General features: G+C 36.4%; 3 protein-coding genes across 4 annotated transcripts; all 3 read right to left on the bottom strand.

The window, feature by feature from the left end:
* LOC109223702 (heme-binding protein 2-like) lies at positions 537 to 2,862 on the bottom strand. Its single transcript, XM_019388101.1, has 2 exons — positions 2,484 to 2,862; positions 537 to 1,260 (listed from the first exon to the last, which is right to left on the bottom strand). Exons 1-2 carry the CDS (start codon positions 2,699 to 2,701, stop codon positions 807 to 809), a joined length of 672 nt encoding a protein of 223 aa, XP_019243646.1. The 5' UTR covers positions 2,702 to 2,862; the 3' UTR covers positions 537 to 806.
* Positions 3,831 to 10,404, bottom strand: LOC109223701 (motile sperm domain-containing protein 2). The gene is made up of 6 exons (XM_019388100.1): positions 10,085 to 10,404; positions 9,103 to 9,255; positions 8,355 to 8,501; positions 5,381 to 5,533; positions 4,798 to 4,920; positions 3,831 to 4,227 (listed from the first exon to the last, which is right to left on the bottom strand). Exons 1-6 carry the CDS (start codon positions 10,223 to 10,225, stop codon positions 4,150 to 4,152), a joined length of 795 nt encoding a protein of 264 aa, XP_019243645.1. The 5' UTR covers positions 10,226 to 10,404; the 3' UTR covers positions 3,831 to 4,149.
* On the bottom strand, positions 11,170 to 18,320 carry LOC109223700 (cleavage stimulating factor 64). Of its 2 annotated transcripts, XM_019388099.1 has the most exons (11): positions 18,066 to 18,320; positions 17,738 to 17,816; positions 17,018 to 17,192; positions 15,160 to 15,193; positions 14,797 to 15,017; positions 14,426 to 14,503; positions 13,437 to 13,472; positions 12,842 to 13,273; positions 12,223 to 12,331; positions 12,032 to 12,093; positions 11,170 to 11,722 (listed from the first exon to the last, which is right to left on the bottom strand). In XM_019388099.1, exons 1-11 carry the CDS (start codon positions 18,100 to 18,102, stop codon positions 11,585 to 11,587), a joined length of 1,401 nt encoding a protein of 466 aa, XP_019243644.1. In that variant the 5' UTR covers positions 18,103 to 18,320; the 3' UTR covers positions 11,170 to 11,584. The 2 variants fall into 2 exon arrangements, with proteins under 2 accessions (XP_019243644.1, XP_019243643.1); XM_019388098.1 differs by having other exon boundaries at positions 12,032 to 12,331.

The following is a 19,485-nucleotide window of genomic DNA, read 5'->3' as shown; positions in this document are numbered from 1 at the left end:
CGCCTGCGCCTCAGGACTTATGACTCGCCCGTGTTAGATAAAGCGTCTCGCCTTACACCCACGCCTTTTAAACATTGTTCCCAACTTATCTGTTATGACCCTGATTCCCTGAAGACCTTTGTTAGGCAAATTTACTCTCATGCTTGTTTTGCTACTCACTCTCTACCTATATATATTTATTCATTTGTTTATTTATGTATTTATTTTGACTTTTCAAAACCCAAATTGAACAAAAGTTAAACACGTCCTTAAATAAATATATACCCGTTTAGAAAAATCTTCTATATTATAATACTATCTACGTAATTTATCTTTTTTTCCCTCCTAATATACAACCATGGTATCCGGGCCAGTTTGCACACACCTCATCTAATTCCACAGGATATCTGCTACCTCCCACCGGCATTAGGTACCCGATAACTCTGTCTATTAAGGTTCTAGTTTGTCTTCAAAAATTGTGAAATTCAATCCCGGAAATGGTTTTGACTAAAGCCAAGCTTGAGCGGAGAAAGTCAAATCAGATAAACATTTTGGGATAAAGTACAAGAATAACACGCATGGTAATGCCAAAGTTCTTTATCAAGGGAATTACAGTTATCCACTCAGTTTTCTGCAGAATTGATCACAGTTCCATTAAACCATAATAGAAGTGCCAAATATACAGAACATGAGCATCATCCGTCGTTTGGATTCATGTTATTTTTTGAATTCAATATGTACATAGGAAGCAACCTTTCATGCCTCTCTGGTTTCTATAAGGGAGACTTACAACAACGATCGAAGAAGCTTCAAGCTCACGCCCAAAATCAGTATGCAGCAACTAGATTGGATTCACAACCACTTGCTCTAGATCCAGTGACATCAACCCACACTTCATTGACACGCCCAATGATCCGGAAAGGAGAATTATACCGCGCTATAGAGTAAGCATATTCACTTGTAGAAGCAGTGGAGTTTGCCCATGGAGATCTACTCAAGCTCAATGCCAGTTTCTGAGCTTCTTTAACGATATTGCCATCTCTTGCAAATCCTGAAAACTTCCTAACAGCAATGCAATGACTAGTCCATGGATCAGGTTGAAGGTTCAGTTCCGGAAGGGGAAGAGGTGGATCAGTTTGGAACTTCACAGGCAAGTACAGTTTAACAAAGTACGCTGATGAGTGAAGAGGACCAGCTCCTGGGACAATGCTTGTCAAAACTGGCTTTGTCATATAAATACGAGAAAAGTTCAAATTTGCACCTTGGATGAACTGGAATAATCTGTATGACAATGAGGGAACACATAAGAAATTCAAATGTAAGCTTTCAATTCATCTACACAAACTTGAACTTTGCTAAAATCATAGCCAGTCCCAAACTTAGATAAAGTAGGAGGGATGTGGAGGTTGTTTGCCAGCTTAAAAATAGTTAAATTATGTTAGATCCTCTGAATACTACAGTTGTTGAGACGTATTCACCTAGACATATTACCTCAAATAGAACATAATTAATACAGAGGATTTATATTGCTGATCCAAACCACTTCCCGAGTTTCTTGTGCATTGGTCAGTACAACTGTATTTGTTCGTATTTGCAACCAAAACTGAGTAATGCTAACTAAAAGAACGTCTCTAAATCTTCATACGCCATTAGAAGAGCCACAAACCTAACTCTGGTACCATTTACTAGAAGCAAATATTCTCTGGTGATTAGGTGGAAATTTCTGTTTAGCATATATCATTAGGTAACTGGTTCAGAGATATATATCTGTAGCAGCCCTAATGGCTCGAGAAACATAAGAAAGAACGTAGCATATAGTTGACAGTGTGTTTAGAAGATAATCTAAAGGTCAAATTGATATCAGAAGACCTCAGTAGTCTATAGTATTTATGTGCCAATAAGACGCTCATATACCTCTCATACTAAAACTTGTCACAGTTTGCTAGTCAAAGAAAAATGTATTCTTGATTAGATACTTCCATTTTGACACATGCAAAGCCCACAAATATCCTTTTTTTCCTCTTTCCAATACAACAACAACAAGAACAACAACCCAGTATAATCGCACTAGTGAGGTCTGGGTAGGGTGGTGTGTACGCAGACCTTACCCCTACCCTGACGTAGAGAGGCTGATTCCGATAGACCCTCGCATCCCTCCCTCCAAGAACTCCCCACCTTGCTCTTGGGGTGACTCGAACTCACAACCTCTTGATTGGAAGTGGAGGTTGGAAGTGGAGGGTGCTTACCACGAGAGCAACCCACCCTGTCCTCCCTTTCCAATAGAGACTTCAAAACTTCTAAGTAGTCAATTTATTTTAACAATAAAGTCCAAAAGGGAAATTGGTGTACAAAATTAGGCATAATACAAGAAGAAGAAAAGGGGAAAGATTGTTAACCCTCAATAAGTTAGCTAAAAGAAGAAGCTAAATAGTTAACTCCAATTGTCGTAACCAGTGAAAATTACCCATTTAATAAACAATTAAACAAATTTAAAAAAGGGGTACCTGTGAAAACCATCTCTGGTGGCTTTTTCGAAGGAGATTTCGTTGACGGGTGCCGTCATCCATACCGATTCCCTGTAACGTCTGATTTCAAAATCTGATTCTGAGTGCACCACTGTGTACCCTGGTGATTCGATCGCTTTGCACAAATCCGTCGAACATGCAATAGTTATCGCCGATAGGATTATTATTAAAGCATTCTTCAAACTTGACATTGCCATTTTGGTGCAGGAAGGTAAACTTTCAGTGATAATTTATGATTTATCAGCTTCTTTTGAGGAAAATTCACTAAGGCCCTCAATTTACTATTCAGTTGCCAAATGCATCGGTTTACAATTTCTGGATTTATGATTTAACCCCTAAAGTTTAATCATTCCTCAATATTGTATTCATCAAGCAGTTTCCTGGTGCATTTTGCTCCTTAAATTGGCTGTTTCTGCACAATTGAGTGTCTTCGTGCAAGCATTGAAAAGAACGTTGAAAGATCAATGACTTAGTTATTATTTAAAAAACATGCAAGAGATGATTTTACTACTCATTCTTTTTTATAGGTATAGAATAAGCAAAGTAAAGAGTTGTGAACTTTAAGATAAGTTCCTGTTTGACCATAGATTTTGGCTACGTTTTAAATAAATATTATTTGTTCATAATGATCAATTTTTGAAAAAACTTTAATTTTTTTTTTCAAGTTCCCAAAAACTACCAGTTTTTGGGTAAAAGTTTTTCTTCCACTTAGAAAACTTCAATTTTTTTTCCAAATAAAATGCATGTCCTAACACAATTTCAACTTATAAAGGTTATTTTTCAACATAATTTCAAAAATTCTTTTTTCAAGTTTCAACCAAATCTAGCTAAAAGTTCGTCTGAGATAAACAAAATATTGTACAGTATTTTTTGTTTATTAAAAGGTTGCACCATTTCCCAATGGCCTTAAGAGGAAATATGGAACTTTAATTTGAGATGGAAAGATTTTTCTGGAAAAGAATTACAGTATATTGGTTATATTCTTGAACCTTAAGGAGTTAAGTATTACTCTGAATTTTCTGTAAAAAACTTAAGAATTTGGAGTCAAGCTAAATCTTATGGAGTAGAAAGAACAACAGAATGGCTCTAATAAGAGTGTGATAATAGATTTGCTTAGATATAAACGAGGACACACAAGTAAGTTCCTTTGACTTAAGATGTCATTGCATTAACTTTTTTTCTTTTGATAATCAAAAATAATAAACTTTTTACGGTTTCGAAACTAGGTGGATAATGAGTCCATCCCTCTAAGCTTCTCCACTTGAATACTATACTTGATCCAAATCAAGATTCCAACTAGTGATGTGCACCCACCACACATTTGAATTGTAAAACTTTTACCTTTGAATTTAAGTCTTGGGGCATCTTGCTTTATTGTATACGGATAAAACCAAGTACATTGTACTATCTTTTAGTTTGATACATCATAGCTGTTGTAAATGGTCCTAACTCTAACACAGGGCTTCGGGGAAAAGTGACTTTCTCATTCATGCAAATATGAAAAGACTATAATCCGATAACCCCATTAGTCCTTTCCATCATTGAGCTTGTCATCGTTATCTTGGCCGACGCTTCTTTATATCAAGATTCAGTCTTTTCTATTCTTGCGTATATCAAAGTTTTGGTGTACCAGGTGCTCATGTCTTCATTTTCTAAAACTAGCTGGGACTGTCTCTTCTGTAAAATACTCCTCTCTGACATCCTTCGCCGAACAAAATCTCACCTTTCAAATTGCACATAGAGAGTGTTAGATGATAACATATCAAAGCAGCTGAGATAACTAATTTTATTCTGCCTAGACATGATGAAGATTATGTAATCAGATTTTGAGATGGTCATTTCTTATCTTGTCCAATTGATTAGTGGCAAAGCATAAAAGATTCAAATGACAGAAACAAGTGTTCACTGAAAAAGAAGAGAAACTGAAGAATAATGCATTGAATGCGCCAAATCATATGGATATTTAAATGCTGCTTTAGCCTAGAGGCTCACTGTATAAGGGTAAAAACAGATGTAGCAGACATGAAAAGTGAGGTTACAGGCAGTAAATAGACTATCTCAGTGTGTCCGTCTAAACACAGGCATCAGTAGCAACCATGAAGAGCTGATTCACAAGGGAAATACCTTCAAAACCTTGTGTAACTCTTCAAATAAAATCATAATGAACTAGTTTATTATAAAGTGAGAAGATAAGTCGAGCTTTTGGATATAAGCCATGACTCAAACAGAAACAATATACATATGATAAGTCAGAAAAGAAATAACTTCTTAATTAATAGCACGGAAGTCTTACCAATGAAGCGTATGACTTGAGCACAGGTTTGACAAGCTGCCACAATGGTTTGAAGACAAAAGGAGCATCAACAAAAAGAACCTGACCCAACCGTCTTGGATAATAGTAGTAGAATACGTCAAACTGTGCCAAAATGATTAAAGAGAAATTAGCATGCAATTTTAAACTGTTCAAGATCCGATGAAAATTGCTAAATACTATATAGTAAACACAACCGGAAGGTAGAGAACATGACATTAGCAAGTCATCTATAGGCCTGTTATCAACCCACTTGACAGAATTGTTGAGAAAATGAAAAGAAGCTGGTTTTCGAGGGTGTTATGTTAGAAGAGGCACCAAGAGCAACAGCATTAAGTATTTTTCAATAAGAAGCTTTCACGCATAAAGTTTCATGATGTATTAGCATCATGAAAGTTGAGTTTTACTTGATAAAGCAATATTATAAGTGCCCGCATAGTTTATTCACAAAAGAAGAAATAAAAAGAAGATAGAAAACCTTATGAATCAAATCATCCTAAGCTAACACCCAGAGAGATGAACCATGCAAACAATATTACTAAAGAGCAACTACAGTGGACATTACCATAAAAGTAAGGAACTTAAGATCTGCATTCTCCGTTCCAAACCCTCTCAGATCAAATATACCAAGTATATCTTGTTTACCAGGGGGAAGTCTGCTCAATGCTTTCTCAATTAGAAAGACACATAACTTCTCATCTTCATCAGGATCCTGCTTCTGTGGCACCAAATTTTAGTGTACAACATCAGAACTGCAGAACAGTATCTACAGGGGAAAAACTTTATTTCATAAGAAATCTCCAGCTTCCAACGTTCTATTGCTTTTCCACCCAAAATCACAAGTTTCGAAAAATAATTTCCTTCTCCTTAAAATTTAGTTGAGGGATAAGTTTTATATTTTCAATTAGTAAAACAGTGGAGGCATTTTGAAAAAAAAAGTACTTTAATAAATATAAAGGATCAGATCTATCAAAAGTTGAAAGTTTTCTTGTAGCAAAAAGACACTCATGCGTGAAATAACTAAGAGAAAGTACAAATGCATTTCGTTACATACATCACTAACACTTCCATTTCAATTGCTTTAGTCAAAAAAGTAAAACAAAATTTCAAGTTTTTACTAAAACAATGAGATGTCGCATGTATGACTTAAGAAATTCTGATCAGTCAAAAATAGGTGGGTCCAAAGTTTGGTTCTCTGCAGGGGCTGCCCGACGAATTTTGTGGCCTAAAGCCAAACTTTACGAGGAGCCTTAACTTTTTTTAAATATTTATTTATTTATTTGAAGTCTATTTTTCTAGCTTTTCTTAGATACAAAGTTATTAATGATTTTCTTATAATCAATAACTCCTAATAAGTATTTTTCAATTGACAATATAACTAATCCACTTAACCTTTCTTGAGACATTGTGAATCTTTGGTAAGATTTTATTAATTTTAATTTTGAAAACTTCTTTGCACTGAAGCACCGGTAACAGGAATTATTAACATTATTCCATAAGTAATATAGACATTTGGAAAAGAATCAGATCTTTTTATTTGATTGAGTGTATCAATTAAATTGTTATCTTCTAATTGTACTATTTTTCTTAATACTTTTAATTAGAAAATAAATCTAAATCATCAATATCGAAATGATTATTATGCTTTAAGGAACATTCAAGATTAAAGCAATATGTTTTCATCATCTAGTGATCTTAGTTTTTACCGCTAAATAGAAAACCAAAAATATTTTCATATGCTTCGAATTGCTCAAATCTATTCTGAAGTGAAAAAATAGTCTTGTCTATTATGTATAAAAGTAATCGATGGGTAACGTAGGAGACATCTCTATTTTTTTCACGGAGAATTTTTAGCTAGCGCTTGGCCATAGATTCCCAAATTTAGTTTTGAAAAATCTGATTTGGGTGAAGTTTGGCTTGAAGATTAAAATGTGTTTGGACATAAGTTTTCAAAAAATATTTCACGTTTTTTTTTAAAAAAACATGTTCGTAAACCATAGTTTTGAACATAAATAAATTTGGCACAAATTATTATTTTTATAATGAACTACATAATACACTATCAGATGACCGAGAAGAGGAAGTAGCATTGTTACAAAATAATAAATGGTGAGCTTTTTTATAAAATACAAAAGTTTGGGACAATTTTTAAAAAATGTAATAGTGATATTTTGGGTAAAAACCAGCTCTTGAGCTGGGTTTGGGATTTGAGTTTTGGGTTTTGGGACTTTACCATAATGCAGATAAATTCTATGCCAAACATGTATTTGCCAAAAGAAATNATCATCAATATCGAATTGATTATTATGCTTTAAGGAACATTCAAGATTAAAGCAATATGTTTTCAAATTTTCATTATCTAGTGATCTTAGTTTTTACCGCTAAATAGAAAACCAAAAATATTTTCATATGCTTCGAATTGCTCAAATCTATTTTGAAGTTAAAAAATAGTCTTGTCTATTATGTATAAAAGTAATGGATGGGTAACGTAGGAGACATCTCTATTTTTTTTTTCTAGGGAAATTTCCACTGCTTAGCTTTTACTTCGCTCCATCAAATAAAATGTGAATAACCCGTCCTCTAAAGGACTCTTCGAAAGATTTTGAGATTTCATTATCAATATTATCATCAAATTCTTACTTCATATATATCACACATTTCTTATGAAATTTGGGTTCGATATTCATTTCAAGTGCAAATTTCCTTGGCAAAAATCTTAGCAGTCGCAAATCGTTATATTTATTAAAGAAAGAAATCGAACTTTTTCCCTTCACAAAACTTTTTTAAAATGATACATAACCTATAGGTGTAACAAAAATGGGGCCCCACAATATGGGCCTAAAACAATTGCTTACTTGCTTTATGAAGGCGCCCTGCTCTCGGTGATGATCAAAGGTAAACTATGGTCACGTTACGTGTCATAGTGTTATATATATGGATTTGTTTTGTATTAGTACAATATACATTAGGTAAAATATTAATCAATTTCNAGTTTTCATCATCTAGTAGTATCTTAGTTTTACCGCTAAATAGAAAACCAAAATATTTCATATGCTTCGAATTGCTCAAATCTATTCTGAAGTGAAAAAATAGTCTTGTCTATTATGTATAAAAGTAATCGATGGGTAACGTAGGAGACATCTCTATTTTTTTTCCCAGGGAATTTTTTGAATTTCCACTGCTTAGCTTTTACTTCGCTCCATCAAATAAAATGTGAATAACCCATCCTTGAAAGGACTCTTCGAAAGATTTTGAGATTTCATTATCAACATTATCATCAAATTGTTACTTCATATATATCACACGTTTTTTATAAAATTTGGGTTCGATATTCATTTCAAGTGCAAATTTCCTTGGCAAAAATCTTAGCAGTTGCAAATCGTTATATTTATTAAAGAAAGAAATCGAACTTCTGTGAATGAAAATCAAATGGCAAAAATACAGCCAAAGTTCTGTCCTTTTTTCTCTTAAGAAGATTTTTGAATAATCCTAGTATTCGTAAAAATCTAGCTTTAAGATAAGCTGCGTCACATTGTTACCTGTGGAAAATGCTTTGATGCTTCCACTATCAGGACCGGTCTTCCATAGACATCAAAACAGTCATGCACATATGCTTTTCCGGTTTCAGCAACACTTTTAACCGATTCTTCTGACAAGTCTGATACACCAAATTCATGACGCCATCTCTGATAAGGTATGAAATACATCATTTTTAATATCCCTCCACACTTTTGAAGCTTAGAGTAAGTACTATAGCATAGCCAATATTCAATTCAGATGCAGCCTATATGTAATTTCATGATAATTGAAATGAAGAATTGACACAGTGAAGCAAGATTGGCAGGCAAGAGGAATGGTATTCTTCTTTTCATCACCATGAGGTAATGGAACATTTGTAGTAATCTTAGCATTCCAGTGTCCCATGTTTTATGATTGAGAAAACCTCATGTAGCGTATAGTAAATATAGCATTAGAAATTTCAAGTCGAGTACAGCTAGAGCCACTTCATGAGAATTGGATTTAAAATCTTTGACACAATGAACAAGTCAACTGAAAGGCAGAGGAAGACTAAGTCCATTCTCTCCACCATCAGAAACCAGATGGAAGGAGGAAAGCAAATCAGAAAACAGTAAAAAGAAGAAGATATCTGAGGCCTTATGGGTGCAGATATCATGCTCTGCGATATAATTTACTATAAGCTACATGAGGTTTTCCTTTCAATAATCAAGTTCTAGTATGGAAGTCAAATTAACGAGATGATTCTAGCAAAATAAACGATATATTTACAATGGCTTTATGCAGCTTGGAAACAGCATCTTCAACTGAGAATTTGCGATCCTTCAGGAACCATAAGATCATCTCCTCATCATCTCTTCCATTTCTTCCCACCGGGAGATCTGTATATTCCCTTTCAAGTCTCTCCTTTACATCCAGCACTAACTGCAAAGTTGAAATGTGGCCCCATCAGACTCAGTCACAGCATTGTCTGTGTAAGAAGTGCATACATGGTCTCATGAGATGAACGGAGTGAACAGAGTTTCTAGCATTTAACTAAGACTTTTCAATGAAAAGAAGCTCCTTATCCTATCACATTCAGTATATCATGATATGTATTTCCCTAATCTCATTGAATTAGCTCATAGGGATCTCATAATGTTTCATGGAGTCACTTATTCATTTAAGAACATTTCTATACTTCAAATCATTTTTTATAAAATTGCAGGACGTTGGTTGTCTTTAAAGAATTAAGCTTATATTTGGGGGTGTAGGGGGGGGGGGGGGGGGAGGAAAAGAGAAGTTCCAAAACCACACTGTATCAAATGCTTTCGAAGACGTTAGACGACTGAAAATCATTGCATAGAAATTTTAAAGCGAAATAAGATGGAACAATAAAGGTTGAGAAAAAGATGACATGTTTGTAGTTAGTACTCGTAACTCTGTAACAATGTGAAAGATGGTCTAAATTCTCTAGTAAAAGTCATTCACTCAAGAAAGCAATTAATGGATCAGCAAATTGACTTCTCGAAGAACTGAAGCAGATACCAAGTATAACTCTAAGCAGTCAAACATCAGTCCTATCTATTCAACAACTGAAAACCCCAAAGACATTGCTTTTCCAAAGGACTGTTGACGTGGGTGAGCTCTAAACTTCAAATAAAAAGACAAAACTTTACATGACAAAAACCGTTTTTAAGTTAAAAAGAAGGATCTTGATTACTTCTCCACAGGAAAATTAACAAACAGATTGCAGCAATTAAAAAGCGAGCACCTTTTGGGATTTCTGAGGGTCCATTGTGACGCAATTCCGAATACATAACCTGGAAAATCCGTTGGGCTTCTTGGGAACAAGCGGAGTAGCTTTGACAAGATGGCCACCCACTGGAGCTCTAAGAACTAACTGGATTACCATTCTGATGTTCTCTTCAAATTCCCAATTCTTCTCCGCTACTCATATGCCAGCTTATATGTACATAGAAATCTCGGGCAAATTGGACGATTTTTTCTTTTTAATGTAGTTAGAATGTTAGATACAGAGAACAGTGGGAGAAGAATATAGAAATGGAGGAAAAACAGATGTAGAAATGGGTTCGTGTACGTTATGTCGTTATATGTATGGTGGCGGGTAAGGTGCCACCTGTTCTGGCTCACCCATCTAACCAAAGTTATTTTTCTTTTTCTTTCACTTTTTTTTTTTTTAAAATTAAAAGAATGTAAATCATACATAGTACATTACATTGTGTTGTTTGAAGGACTTGAGGATAAGCCAGTGAGTTAAAATCAAAGGGCTTTTAACAATTTGGCCGCTCGATTGAATATAATTACAATCGCCAGCTAAATATATAAAAAAAATATACACTTGTAATGTATAAATATGTATATTATATATTAATATACAAAAAATATATTTTTTTTGACTATTATTTTGGAGGACGACTATACATCATAGAGTTTCCAAAAATCAAAACTTATACCTTAAGAACAGGGTATGTATTAGGACTCAGGAGTGCTTGATTTCGCTTTCATCCCCTTCTTTTTCCTTTTCAAATAGTGTTTGTTCTCCACAAATTTGATTACACGAGCTAAGCATTATTTACAAAAATATGAGGTGCAGATAATTCTCACTTTATATGACGAGCGTCCTTCACAAGTATTTTATCGGCAACTCCAAAAAAGGATTATGTTGAGCTAGTAATATTACGAAATATTATTCCCTTGTGGTATAAAATTGAATGTCCAGACCACTATTACATTCTGAGGGGTAGAGAGCGAAAGAGAGATTCTCAACAGGGCGACATCAGAGTTCCAGATTTTTCTAGGTTGCTTTAGAACAATGCTCGGAATATAAATGCATAAAAAGCGCAAAACTGATCCAGGACTTGCATTAAGATAAACCAAGCAATGAATTTGTTACTGAAACATAAGTGGGCAAATAGCAAATGAAAAATGTGTCTCAAATATCTACTCCTAGGGTACAACTGGAGCTTTGACAAATAACTAACAAAAAAGAGTACAACTGGAGCCACAAATTTCTTCTCTTTCCTTCATTTATCTTGCAAACAGCTTGCTCATAACCGTTACATGAATGTAAATATGTAATAGCCTCTAGTGCATTTTATAATCCTATGCTAGATCCTTTGCAAATCAATCACTTTACAATATGGAAATTGATCTAAGAGACAACATGCCCTTCTGCGCAAATATTGCAGAGGGGCAAACAGAAACCAGCATGCAGGTGTATCTGAGATCCTCTTCATGTAGTAAAATGTGGCTACGTTGGCTGCCGAAGCATCTGTTGAAGCTGAATGACCTGCTGCTGCTGATCTGGTGGCAGTGAACTTAGCTGTTCAGGAGTCAGACTCAGTACTTGTTGCAGCAAGGCAGACTCAATGTCCGAGGGAAGCTGCACCTGTTGAAAAAGAAGAGCATATCTTCATATAACTAAACTACCGTATTATAACTACACCCGGCATGATTCCAAATTTAGTACCAAATCAAGACAATTAGTTGTTTCTATAGAGAAAATAAAGGCATTTAACATAATCACATCCGGAATTTTACCAGACTGTGTCAGAGGGTACTAGTTAGACAATCTTTCAAATCAACATGTCAAGCAAGAAAATAAGTGGGAGTAGAATCATCTAAATTCACTTTTCATTTGCAAAATAATCTGTCTTAAGTGTATGCAATTGATTAAAAAGAAAAACTCTAAAACTACCTGACTAGCTTGTTTATCAGAGTTTGACACTTCTGCTGCAGCTGAAACTTGAGTTGAGGGTCCTGACAGGGACGTAGATACACTTGCATCAGGTAAGGCATAACTTATTCCATCATTTAGTCTAGGCATTTTTGATGGCCGACTAAGAAGATCTAGATTATTAGTTGCCCCTCTCTTTTCCTCAGGCAAACCTGCAGGGTAAGCTGGTCTGGTAATTGAAGAAGAATTATTTGGAACCTGTGGTCCTCGAGACCCTTTATTCATATTATCCATGACACCAGAAACTGCTGAAGGGTTTACCTGTTAACAAAAAATTTATACAAGATCATATTTGTGTCCCTTTGAAAGAGACATAGTACAACACCACTGAAGTAAGTCTTGCAAGAAAGATACACACTGTTCCATATAGCAACTATCCTATAGACTTCCTGTTTTCATTGCGTTTGGGAATTATTCAAGTAAACTTTCCAGAAGTAGAAAAGGGGTGAGGAGCAGAGCTTTTATTATCAAAGATAAGCGGCTTTTTGCATAAGATTCTAGTTCTCTTCTCGTACCACCAAAAAGCTATTAAGAGAACCTGATATTTAGACTCTCTTCCTTTCTAAGGTAAAACACATTGTTATTTATTCGTCGGATAATTACTTAACCAATCAAGCATGACAATCATCTACTTGACAAAAGTAAGTTTTACTGACCTTATTAAGTCATTTCCATGACATTTTAAAAATAATACTTCCACATATATCATATTTTGCCATTGCCGTTCATTTATTTGCACTAATGGACTAACAGTTAAAGAAAGATAGGCACCTGAAAACCTTGTTCCAATAATGGGGGACGCGTTAATTGAGGAGGAGGATAGTTTGTATTTGTTGTCCCCAGCTGATTATTATATGAAAAATTTGTAGTTGCAACTGGTCCAGCTTGTTGTAAGAAAGAAGGATGCATTTGCTGCTTTATAGAAGAGGAAGTTCCCATCTGAACTGGCGGATTAATTGATACATTGACCTGGGGTTGCACTGATTGAAGGATTCTAGAAGGCGTAGGCAACTGACTCTGCAAAATTTGGTTCTGTGCTGGTTGAGCAAGCTGAATCTGAGGCCGTGCCTGGGGGAGCAAACTAGGGGGAAGTGGGGGTAACCCAGGGAGAGACTGAGTTGCTAGTTGTTGACTTCGCTGACTATCTAGCAACAATGGCTGCAGTTGAGGTGCAGTAGATTGCCGAATGTTTGGCATCTGCAACTGCACATTTCAAAGATGATTAGATGTTGCTCTTTCACAACCTGATGCCTCAAAAAAACAACCAAAAAAAGGGGGGGGGGGGGAGAGGGAAGGGGGGGGGGGGGCATAAAGAGCCAGGGAATTTTATTACGAAGAAAAAAAGGTATGGAGCCAGTGAACGAACCATTGGTTGGGACACCATTCCCAGTATTAGCTGTGCCTGCATTCATAAACAAATAAAAACTTATAGGCATGGGATAGCACAATAATCATGCAATCAAAAAGGCGCAATAGTGCTCTCTGAAGCTGAGAACTAGTAACTAGTAAATATAGTGAAACTATACAGAAAATGCATATTCTACTCTGTGTCTTAAGATAATAAAGATTGAAATTCAAATCAATTAAAACCATATGTTTGATGTCACTCCGCTACCAAACTTTTAGATAGTGATTATAAATTCTGCCCAGAAAACATTAGCAGGTGGCAGAATAAAACTCATCAAAGTAACAACCATAGGTCTGCTGCTTATCTACTGTATCTTATCTACAAAAAGAACATATACAAAGTGCTGAAAGAATGAAAAAATAACTGGGCAACGGAAGTGAGCACAAGTGAGAGGAACCCGTTATCCACATTCCTCTCCTTTTTTCTAATAAGGTAAGTTGATTTTATTAAGGCAAGTACCAAGATGGTACTGCCAAAAAGAATTACTACAAATTTACAAAGGTCACCATATAGCAATTAAGCAATTTCTACATTCCTCTCCGTACGAGTACAACACGAGCGACGCACAGCATGTGATCCTTTAAAGGGCTCCAATATATTAAGTCCAACTCTTCCAACTCTTATGCACATTGGCAAACCGAGTGATAAAGCAGACAGATTCATTTGTCCTAATCTAGCACAAAAAGTTTTGAATAGTGGTTTTCTAGTAAAGATAAAACAAGCTGCCAAGGATAGAACACCATAAATGCAGTTTCAGAAGCCTTAAGTGGCTGCTAGGCCATGCTGCAGTAATGAATAGCACGAGCACAAAAGCCCTCTTGCATCTAAGGGTTCACCAACTATGAAGAGTAGATGATTATTTTCATTATTGAGAAGTCAGCAACAGCAAACAGCTAAACAACAGCAGAAATGTGCAACCACATTAAGCATCTACCATAGTTCAATACCTGAAAAAGAGCTTTTGACAAATTTGGAATTGCTAACAGCAGTTGGCGTGTCTGTTCCTTGTTTTGTGTACACATTGCCTGTCATCAAAATTACAATAATCATGTCAAGCAGTTATCCATGAGGATCATATGCACTGGTTGACACTATAATTAAAGGAATTAACCAGAATACGACTATTTGGCTAATTCATTCTTATACCGCTCAGTCTATAGTTTTCTATTGTTTCAGTTACTTCTAGCTTAGCTAAGCAGAGTGTCTTTGATAAATGAAAAGTACTCAAAGTTTTATTGCTGTAATATATATTTGCAGCAGACTTCAGTCAGAGCTAGAAAAATCACGAATAGGAGAGGGATTTAATCAACATCCTGACCTTAAACTCAGACATTACATCATTCAGTTGGCTCCTAGACAATTTGGACATATGTAGTGTTAAAGGATCTACTCCAGATTGACCGAATGAGCTGCCAGTCTGAGCAGCTCCAAGAGCTCCTGCCATAACCGCTGCAGCAGTCATAGCTACTGACATGCCTATTGGCTGATGAAGTGCAGAATCCACAGGGACAGCTGGTCCCCCAATGTGTTTTTTGGGATCTGACAGATATTACCGGAAAAAAGTTAGAATCCAATATTCTATAGAGAAAATAAAATGCTACCGAGCACATGAATCTCATGCTCCCCCTTTTTGCCTATTGGAAAAGAAAGGGTCAAGAGCAGATCTGAAATTGAAACATACCAATATTCGTGGCCATGCCAGGTCCGCCACGACCCTGTCAGAAAAGAGAAATAAGGTCAACTGAATAGATTTTATTAAAATTAGAGACAAGAAGTATCTGACGAGTATTAAGTTCGTTCTCTTTTCCCCTTTTCTCATTGGGCGGGATTAGCCACAGCAGAGGAGTTAGTAATGACATAGTGGTGATACGTGATAGTCCACACGTGTTCGATAAATTACTTGCTTCTGAGTTGGAAAAGTTGACGTACAAAAAGAAAAAAAATGATAATACTTCACAAATTAAGTTCTCTCACAATATTTATGCTTCCGCCATCTTCTTCAAGAGGGGTTTGAATATTAAGAAGTGCTCCTTTCATCCTAATTTAAGAACAGTGTTCTGTTTGGGAACACCTGTTAAGGTATCAGTTGAAGTTTTGATGTATTTAAATGAAAGTGAGCCAACAATATAGCTGAAGTTAACTTTTTATAGAATTTGGGCTTTAGCATAAAAATGAGGGCAATTGCACCTTTTTGATAACAAAAAATTGATAACTTGAACATTGTAGCGAATAAGTCTTCATTTCAATCAAAGAATTATATTGCTGGCCGTTGAAGCCCTCTCGTGTTTCCACATTTACATGAGCAAGAGCCTTCTTTATCCAGTTAATGGGGTGGAAAATATTCAGTTAGCTATGATTTTGAGGTGCAAAACAGGACAATTCCTGCTACTTACTTGGGTCTACATTTGGTGGCAAAACATAAAACATCTGATGTGTGGCAAAATAGAAGATTTGAGAAGAAATTGGATATGCAGAAAAGCAGTACTTATCCATGGGGGAAAGATTTATTGTTTCGGATAGCACCCCCGGGCATTGGTCTAGTGGGAAGAGTCAGCGCATGATATTTTGAAGAGACGTCAGTGCCATTTTTTTTTTTTTTTGATAAGGTAAGAGACTTCAGTGACAATTCCAGAGATAAAAAGCTAAATGGCTTTCGAACCCTTTTTGTTGGTAAAAACATGGGGACGTAAATGGTCTAAATCAGTTTTTGGACTTCATTGACTCCTTGAGTTCTGCGTAGGAGTCACATCCGACTCTTGTAATTTGCATCTTCTGGATGCCGCTGTCAATGCAATTATCTTTACTTCATCAAAGAAGTCTTTGTTAACCCAACACAGAAAGCAAGATAGTTAATTTGGGATATAAGGGTAACCAAGACTCTTCCAACTGAACAAACTATATCTCTGAAGCTTTGTTATTATGAACACCCTACTTCAAAAATTTTATGTGCTAATGACTAGTTTAGATGACCGGATCAAGATAAGACTGGATCAAAATACAGAAAAGTTTGAGTAAGATGTGACCCCAAAAAGTCCACGAATGACTATGAAGAAATTCACAGATGTAAGTCAGATAGGTGATGCACCATAGAAGCAAAAGTAGAAACTCCAGAGGGTAAGTGAGTAAATTGTAGGTAGCTAAAATGTTAAAGCACCCAGGTACCAGTTTTAATGGTCATTAACCAGGATAAAAGCCAGTGATATTAATATTGGATATCCTAATAAAGAATAAGTTCATCTCTAACAGAACCTAATGAAATGCCAACACCGGCTTGTATGAAATTTAATCATTTCCATAGTTCCACTAACACAATCATGACTATGCTGAAATAGCCAGTCGTTGAGTAGCACAAAAACCAATAACTTTTAATATATATGGACATTTTAGTTGAGACATGCAGCTCAAACAAGCTTGAAAATGGCTGCTCAATCCAGGGACAAGAAATTAAGGGACCAGCTAACGAAAGAAACACACTATAGTAATTATTGTCAAGGATGTACTCGTAAGAATAATTGACTAAGGACGTCTAAATATTTTACCTGGTCACGATTTCTGTCAGAATTTTTATCATTTTCAGCAAAATCAACTCTTAGCTGCCGACCATTTATCTCGTACCCTTGAAGGTTACGACGAGCACTCAAGGCAGTCTCTTCATCCTTGTATTCGCAGAATCCATAACCTTTTGGTTTCCCAGTTTCTCTATCAATCACTAATCTGAGGAAGAGAAACAGAACTAGTCAAAAGATGGAAATGGTAGGTAGACACATCCAAATATGAGAGAGTAAAGGGGAAGAATCATCTGCTATTAGACTAAAAAGAGCCTCCTTCAGTCGGTCATCCTCCACATAACGCCCTCTAGAAAGAATTTTAAAATCATTGCCAGTGAAAAGTTTTTCGACCAGCTGCAGTAGAAACTTCAAGCATTCATTTTTATACTAAAAACGATATATGCTTTTCTAGCTGTCAAGTTCACTCTATCCATTAGTCACCTCAAATCCTCAATCAGCAAACTAACATATAGTTGGAACACCAAATTGCGATGAAAAGGTTAAAATAGTATTTCGTTTTATAATCTTTCCCATTTCTTACATGTACTCGAAATATTTAGTGCACTTGAAAATTCAAAACTCGCAATAGGACAAACTCTTCTATGTCCTTCTACCAGAAACTAATTCATCCGCTTTAACTAAATAAAAAACAAAAGATAAAACAACTGCTGTGTAAAATAAGTGACGGCAAAAAGAAAAAATATACTCCACCTGAAGGAAACAACTGGTCCAACCTCCTCACAGATTTGAATTAGTTGCTCCTCAGTAGCATCATATGGTATATTCCCAACTACATCACCCACAAAAATAAATCCACATTAAGCACACATTCAGCTAAATATTTTATTCCAATATACAATTATAGTACAGAAGCAACTTAAATTGGATTGAATTGCCAACCCCCAGTATGCCCAATGGGCTAAAGCTTCAATCTTTTTCGAGTAATTAAGCAACACTAGGCGGAATAACAATTATCCAAATAGTATTTCATAAACTAATTGATAGATAAAGAGAATTAGGAAAAAAAAAAAAAGCTAACCAAAAACGCAGCGACGCTGGGAATCAGAAGAGGCCATAATTATTAAAAGTAGAAGAAGAAGGTGAAGCTCCAATGACTCAGCTTCATCCTTTTCCTCTTATTATTATTCATGTCCCGCTCATTCACTGAATTTTCCTTTTCCTTTTCAAACTGGGATTAAGCGGAGAGGGCATTGACCGAGCTCCAGGAACCGGAAAAAAGAAAAGACCGGATTTCGAAAACGGGTCAGGTGAATCGGGTCATGATTCAGCCAATTAGTTTATTAATCAAGCTTGGTGTTTCTTTTCTGTGGGTTTCTTTTTTTTTTGGAAAATTAACGGAATAACGAGAATGCTATGCGGCCAAAAATAATTACCAGAAAATATTTATTTTACAAGATATTATAATGTACATAACAACAACAACAACAACAACTACCCAGTAAAATCCCACCAAGTGGGTTCTGGGGAGGGTAATGTGTACGCAGACCTTACCCCTACCCCGATAGGGCAGAGAGGCTGTTTCCGATAGACCCTCGGCTCAGAAAGATGGAAATAAGAAAAACAAGAAAAGACAATTCATTAGTAACTCCAGTAGAAATCGTAATAGTAACAGAAGCATAACAATCAAAAGATGGATGACATGCAATAACAGTAACCAGGCCCGGGGCTCAGATAAACAGCAAGTATAGTGTGTATTTAAGAAAAGTTCTACTACCCCCTAACCTACAACCCTAATGCTTGACCTCCAGACCTTCCTATCAAGGGCCATATCCTCGGAAATCCGCATTCGTACCATGTCCCTGCCTGATCACCTCTCCCCAATACTTCTTAGGCCTCCCTCTACCTCTTCTCATACCCACCACGGCCAACCGCTCACACCTCCTTACCGGCGCATCAAGGCTTCTCCTCTGCACGTGTCCGAACCATCTGAGCCTTGCTTCCCGCATCTTGTCATCCACAGGGGCCACACCCACCTTCTTCCGAATATCTTCATTCCTAATCTTGTCTATCCTAGTGTGCCCGCACATCCACCTCACCATCCTCATCTCCGCTACCTTCATCCTCTGGATATGTGAGTTCTTAACCGGCCAACACTCTGCCCCATACAACATGGCCGGTCTAACCACAGCTCTATAAAACTTACTTTTGAGTGTCAGTGGCACTTTCTTGTCACACAAAACCCCAGATGCAAGCCTCCATTTCATCCAGCCCGCCCCTATACGGTGAGTGACGTCCTCGTCGATCTCTCCGTCCCCCTGAATCATTGACCCAAGGTACTTGAAGCTATCTCTCTTCGGGATAACCTGTGATCCAAGCCTCACGCCCCTGCCTACTTCCCTCGGCTCAGCGCTAAACTTGCACTCCAGGTACTCTGTCTTAGACCTGCTCAATTTGAAACCCTTAGACTCGAGGGTCTGTCTCCAAACCTCCAATCTCGC

This window comes from Nicotiana attenuata, chromosome 3 (genome assembly GCF_001879085.1).
Source record: "Nicotiana attenuata strain UT chromosome 3, NIATTr2, whole genome shotgun sequence".
NCBI lineage: Eukaryota > Viridiplantae > Streptophyta > Magnoliopsida > Solanales > Solanaceae > Nicotiana > Nicotiana attenuata.
This window is presented reverse-complemented; position numbering and strand designations above follow the sequence as displayed.

What these genes read in the sequence shown, in the direction of transcription:
- LOC109223701 (XM_019388100.1), bottom strand. Translation starts at nt 10,225, where the DNA reads ATGGTAATCCAGTTAGTTCTTAGAGCTCCAGTGGGTGGCCATCTTGTC. An exon ending in ACCCTCAGAAATCCCAAAAG is followed by an intron (nt 9,256 to 10,084) that starts GTGCTCGCTTTT and finishes TCAACTTTGCAG; the next exon opens with TTAGTGCTGGATGTAAAGGA. An exon ending in CATCAAAGCATTTTCCACAG is followed by an intron (nt 5,534 to 8,354) that starts GTAACAATGTGA and finishes TTGGTGCCACAG; the next exon opens with AAGCAGGATCCTGATGAAGA.
- LOC109223702 (XM_019388101.1), bottom strand. Translation starts at nt 2,701, where the DNA reads ATGGCAATGTCAAGTTTGAAGAATGCTTTAATAATAATCCTATCGGCG. An exon ending in ACCAGAGATGGTTTTCACAG is followed by an intron (nt 1,261 to 2,483) that starts GTACCCCTTTTT and finishes ATTGTCATACAG; the next exon opens with ATTATTCCAGTTCATCCAAG.
- LOC109223700 (XM_019388098.1), bottom strand. Translation starts at nt 18,102, where the DNA reads ATGGCCTCTTCTGATTCCCAGCGTCGCTGCGTTTTTG. An exon ending in CCAGCGTCGCTGCGTTTTTG is followed by an intron (nt 17,817 to 18,065) that starts GTTAGCTTTTTT and finishes TGGGTGATGTAG; the next exon opens with TTGGGAATATACCATATGAT. An exon ending in TATTGGAACAAGGTTTTCAG is followed by an intron (nt 12,332 to 12,841) that starts GTGCCTATCTTT and finishes TTTTGTTAACAG; the next exon opens with GTAAACCCTTCAGCAGTTTC.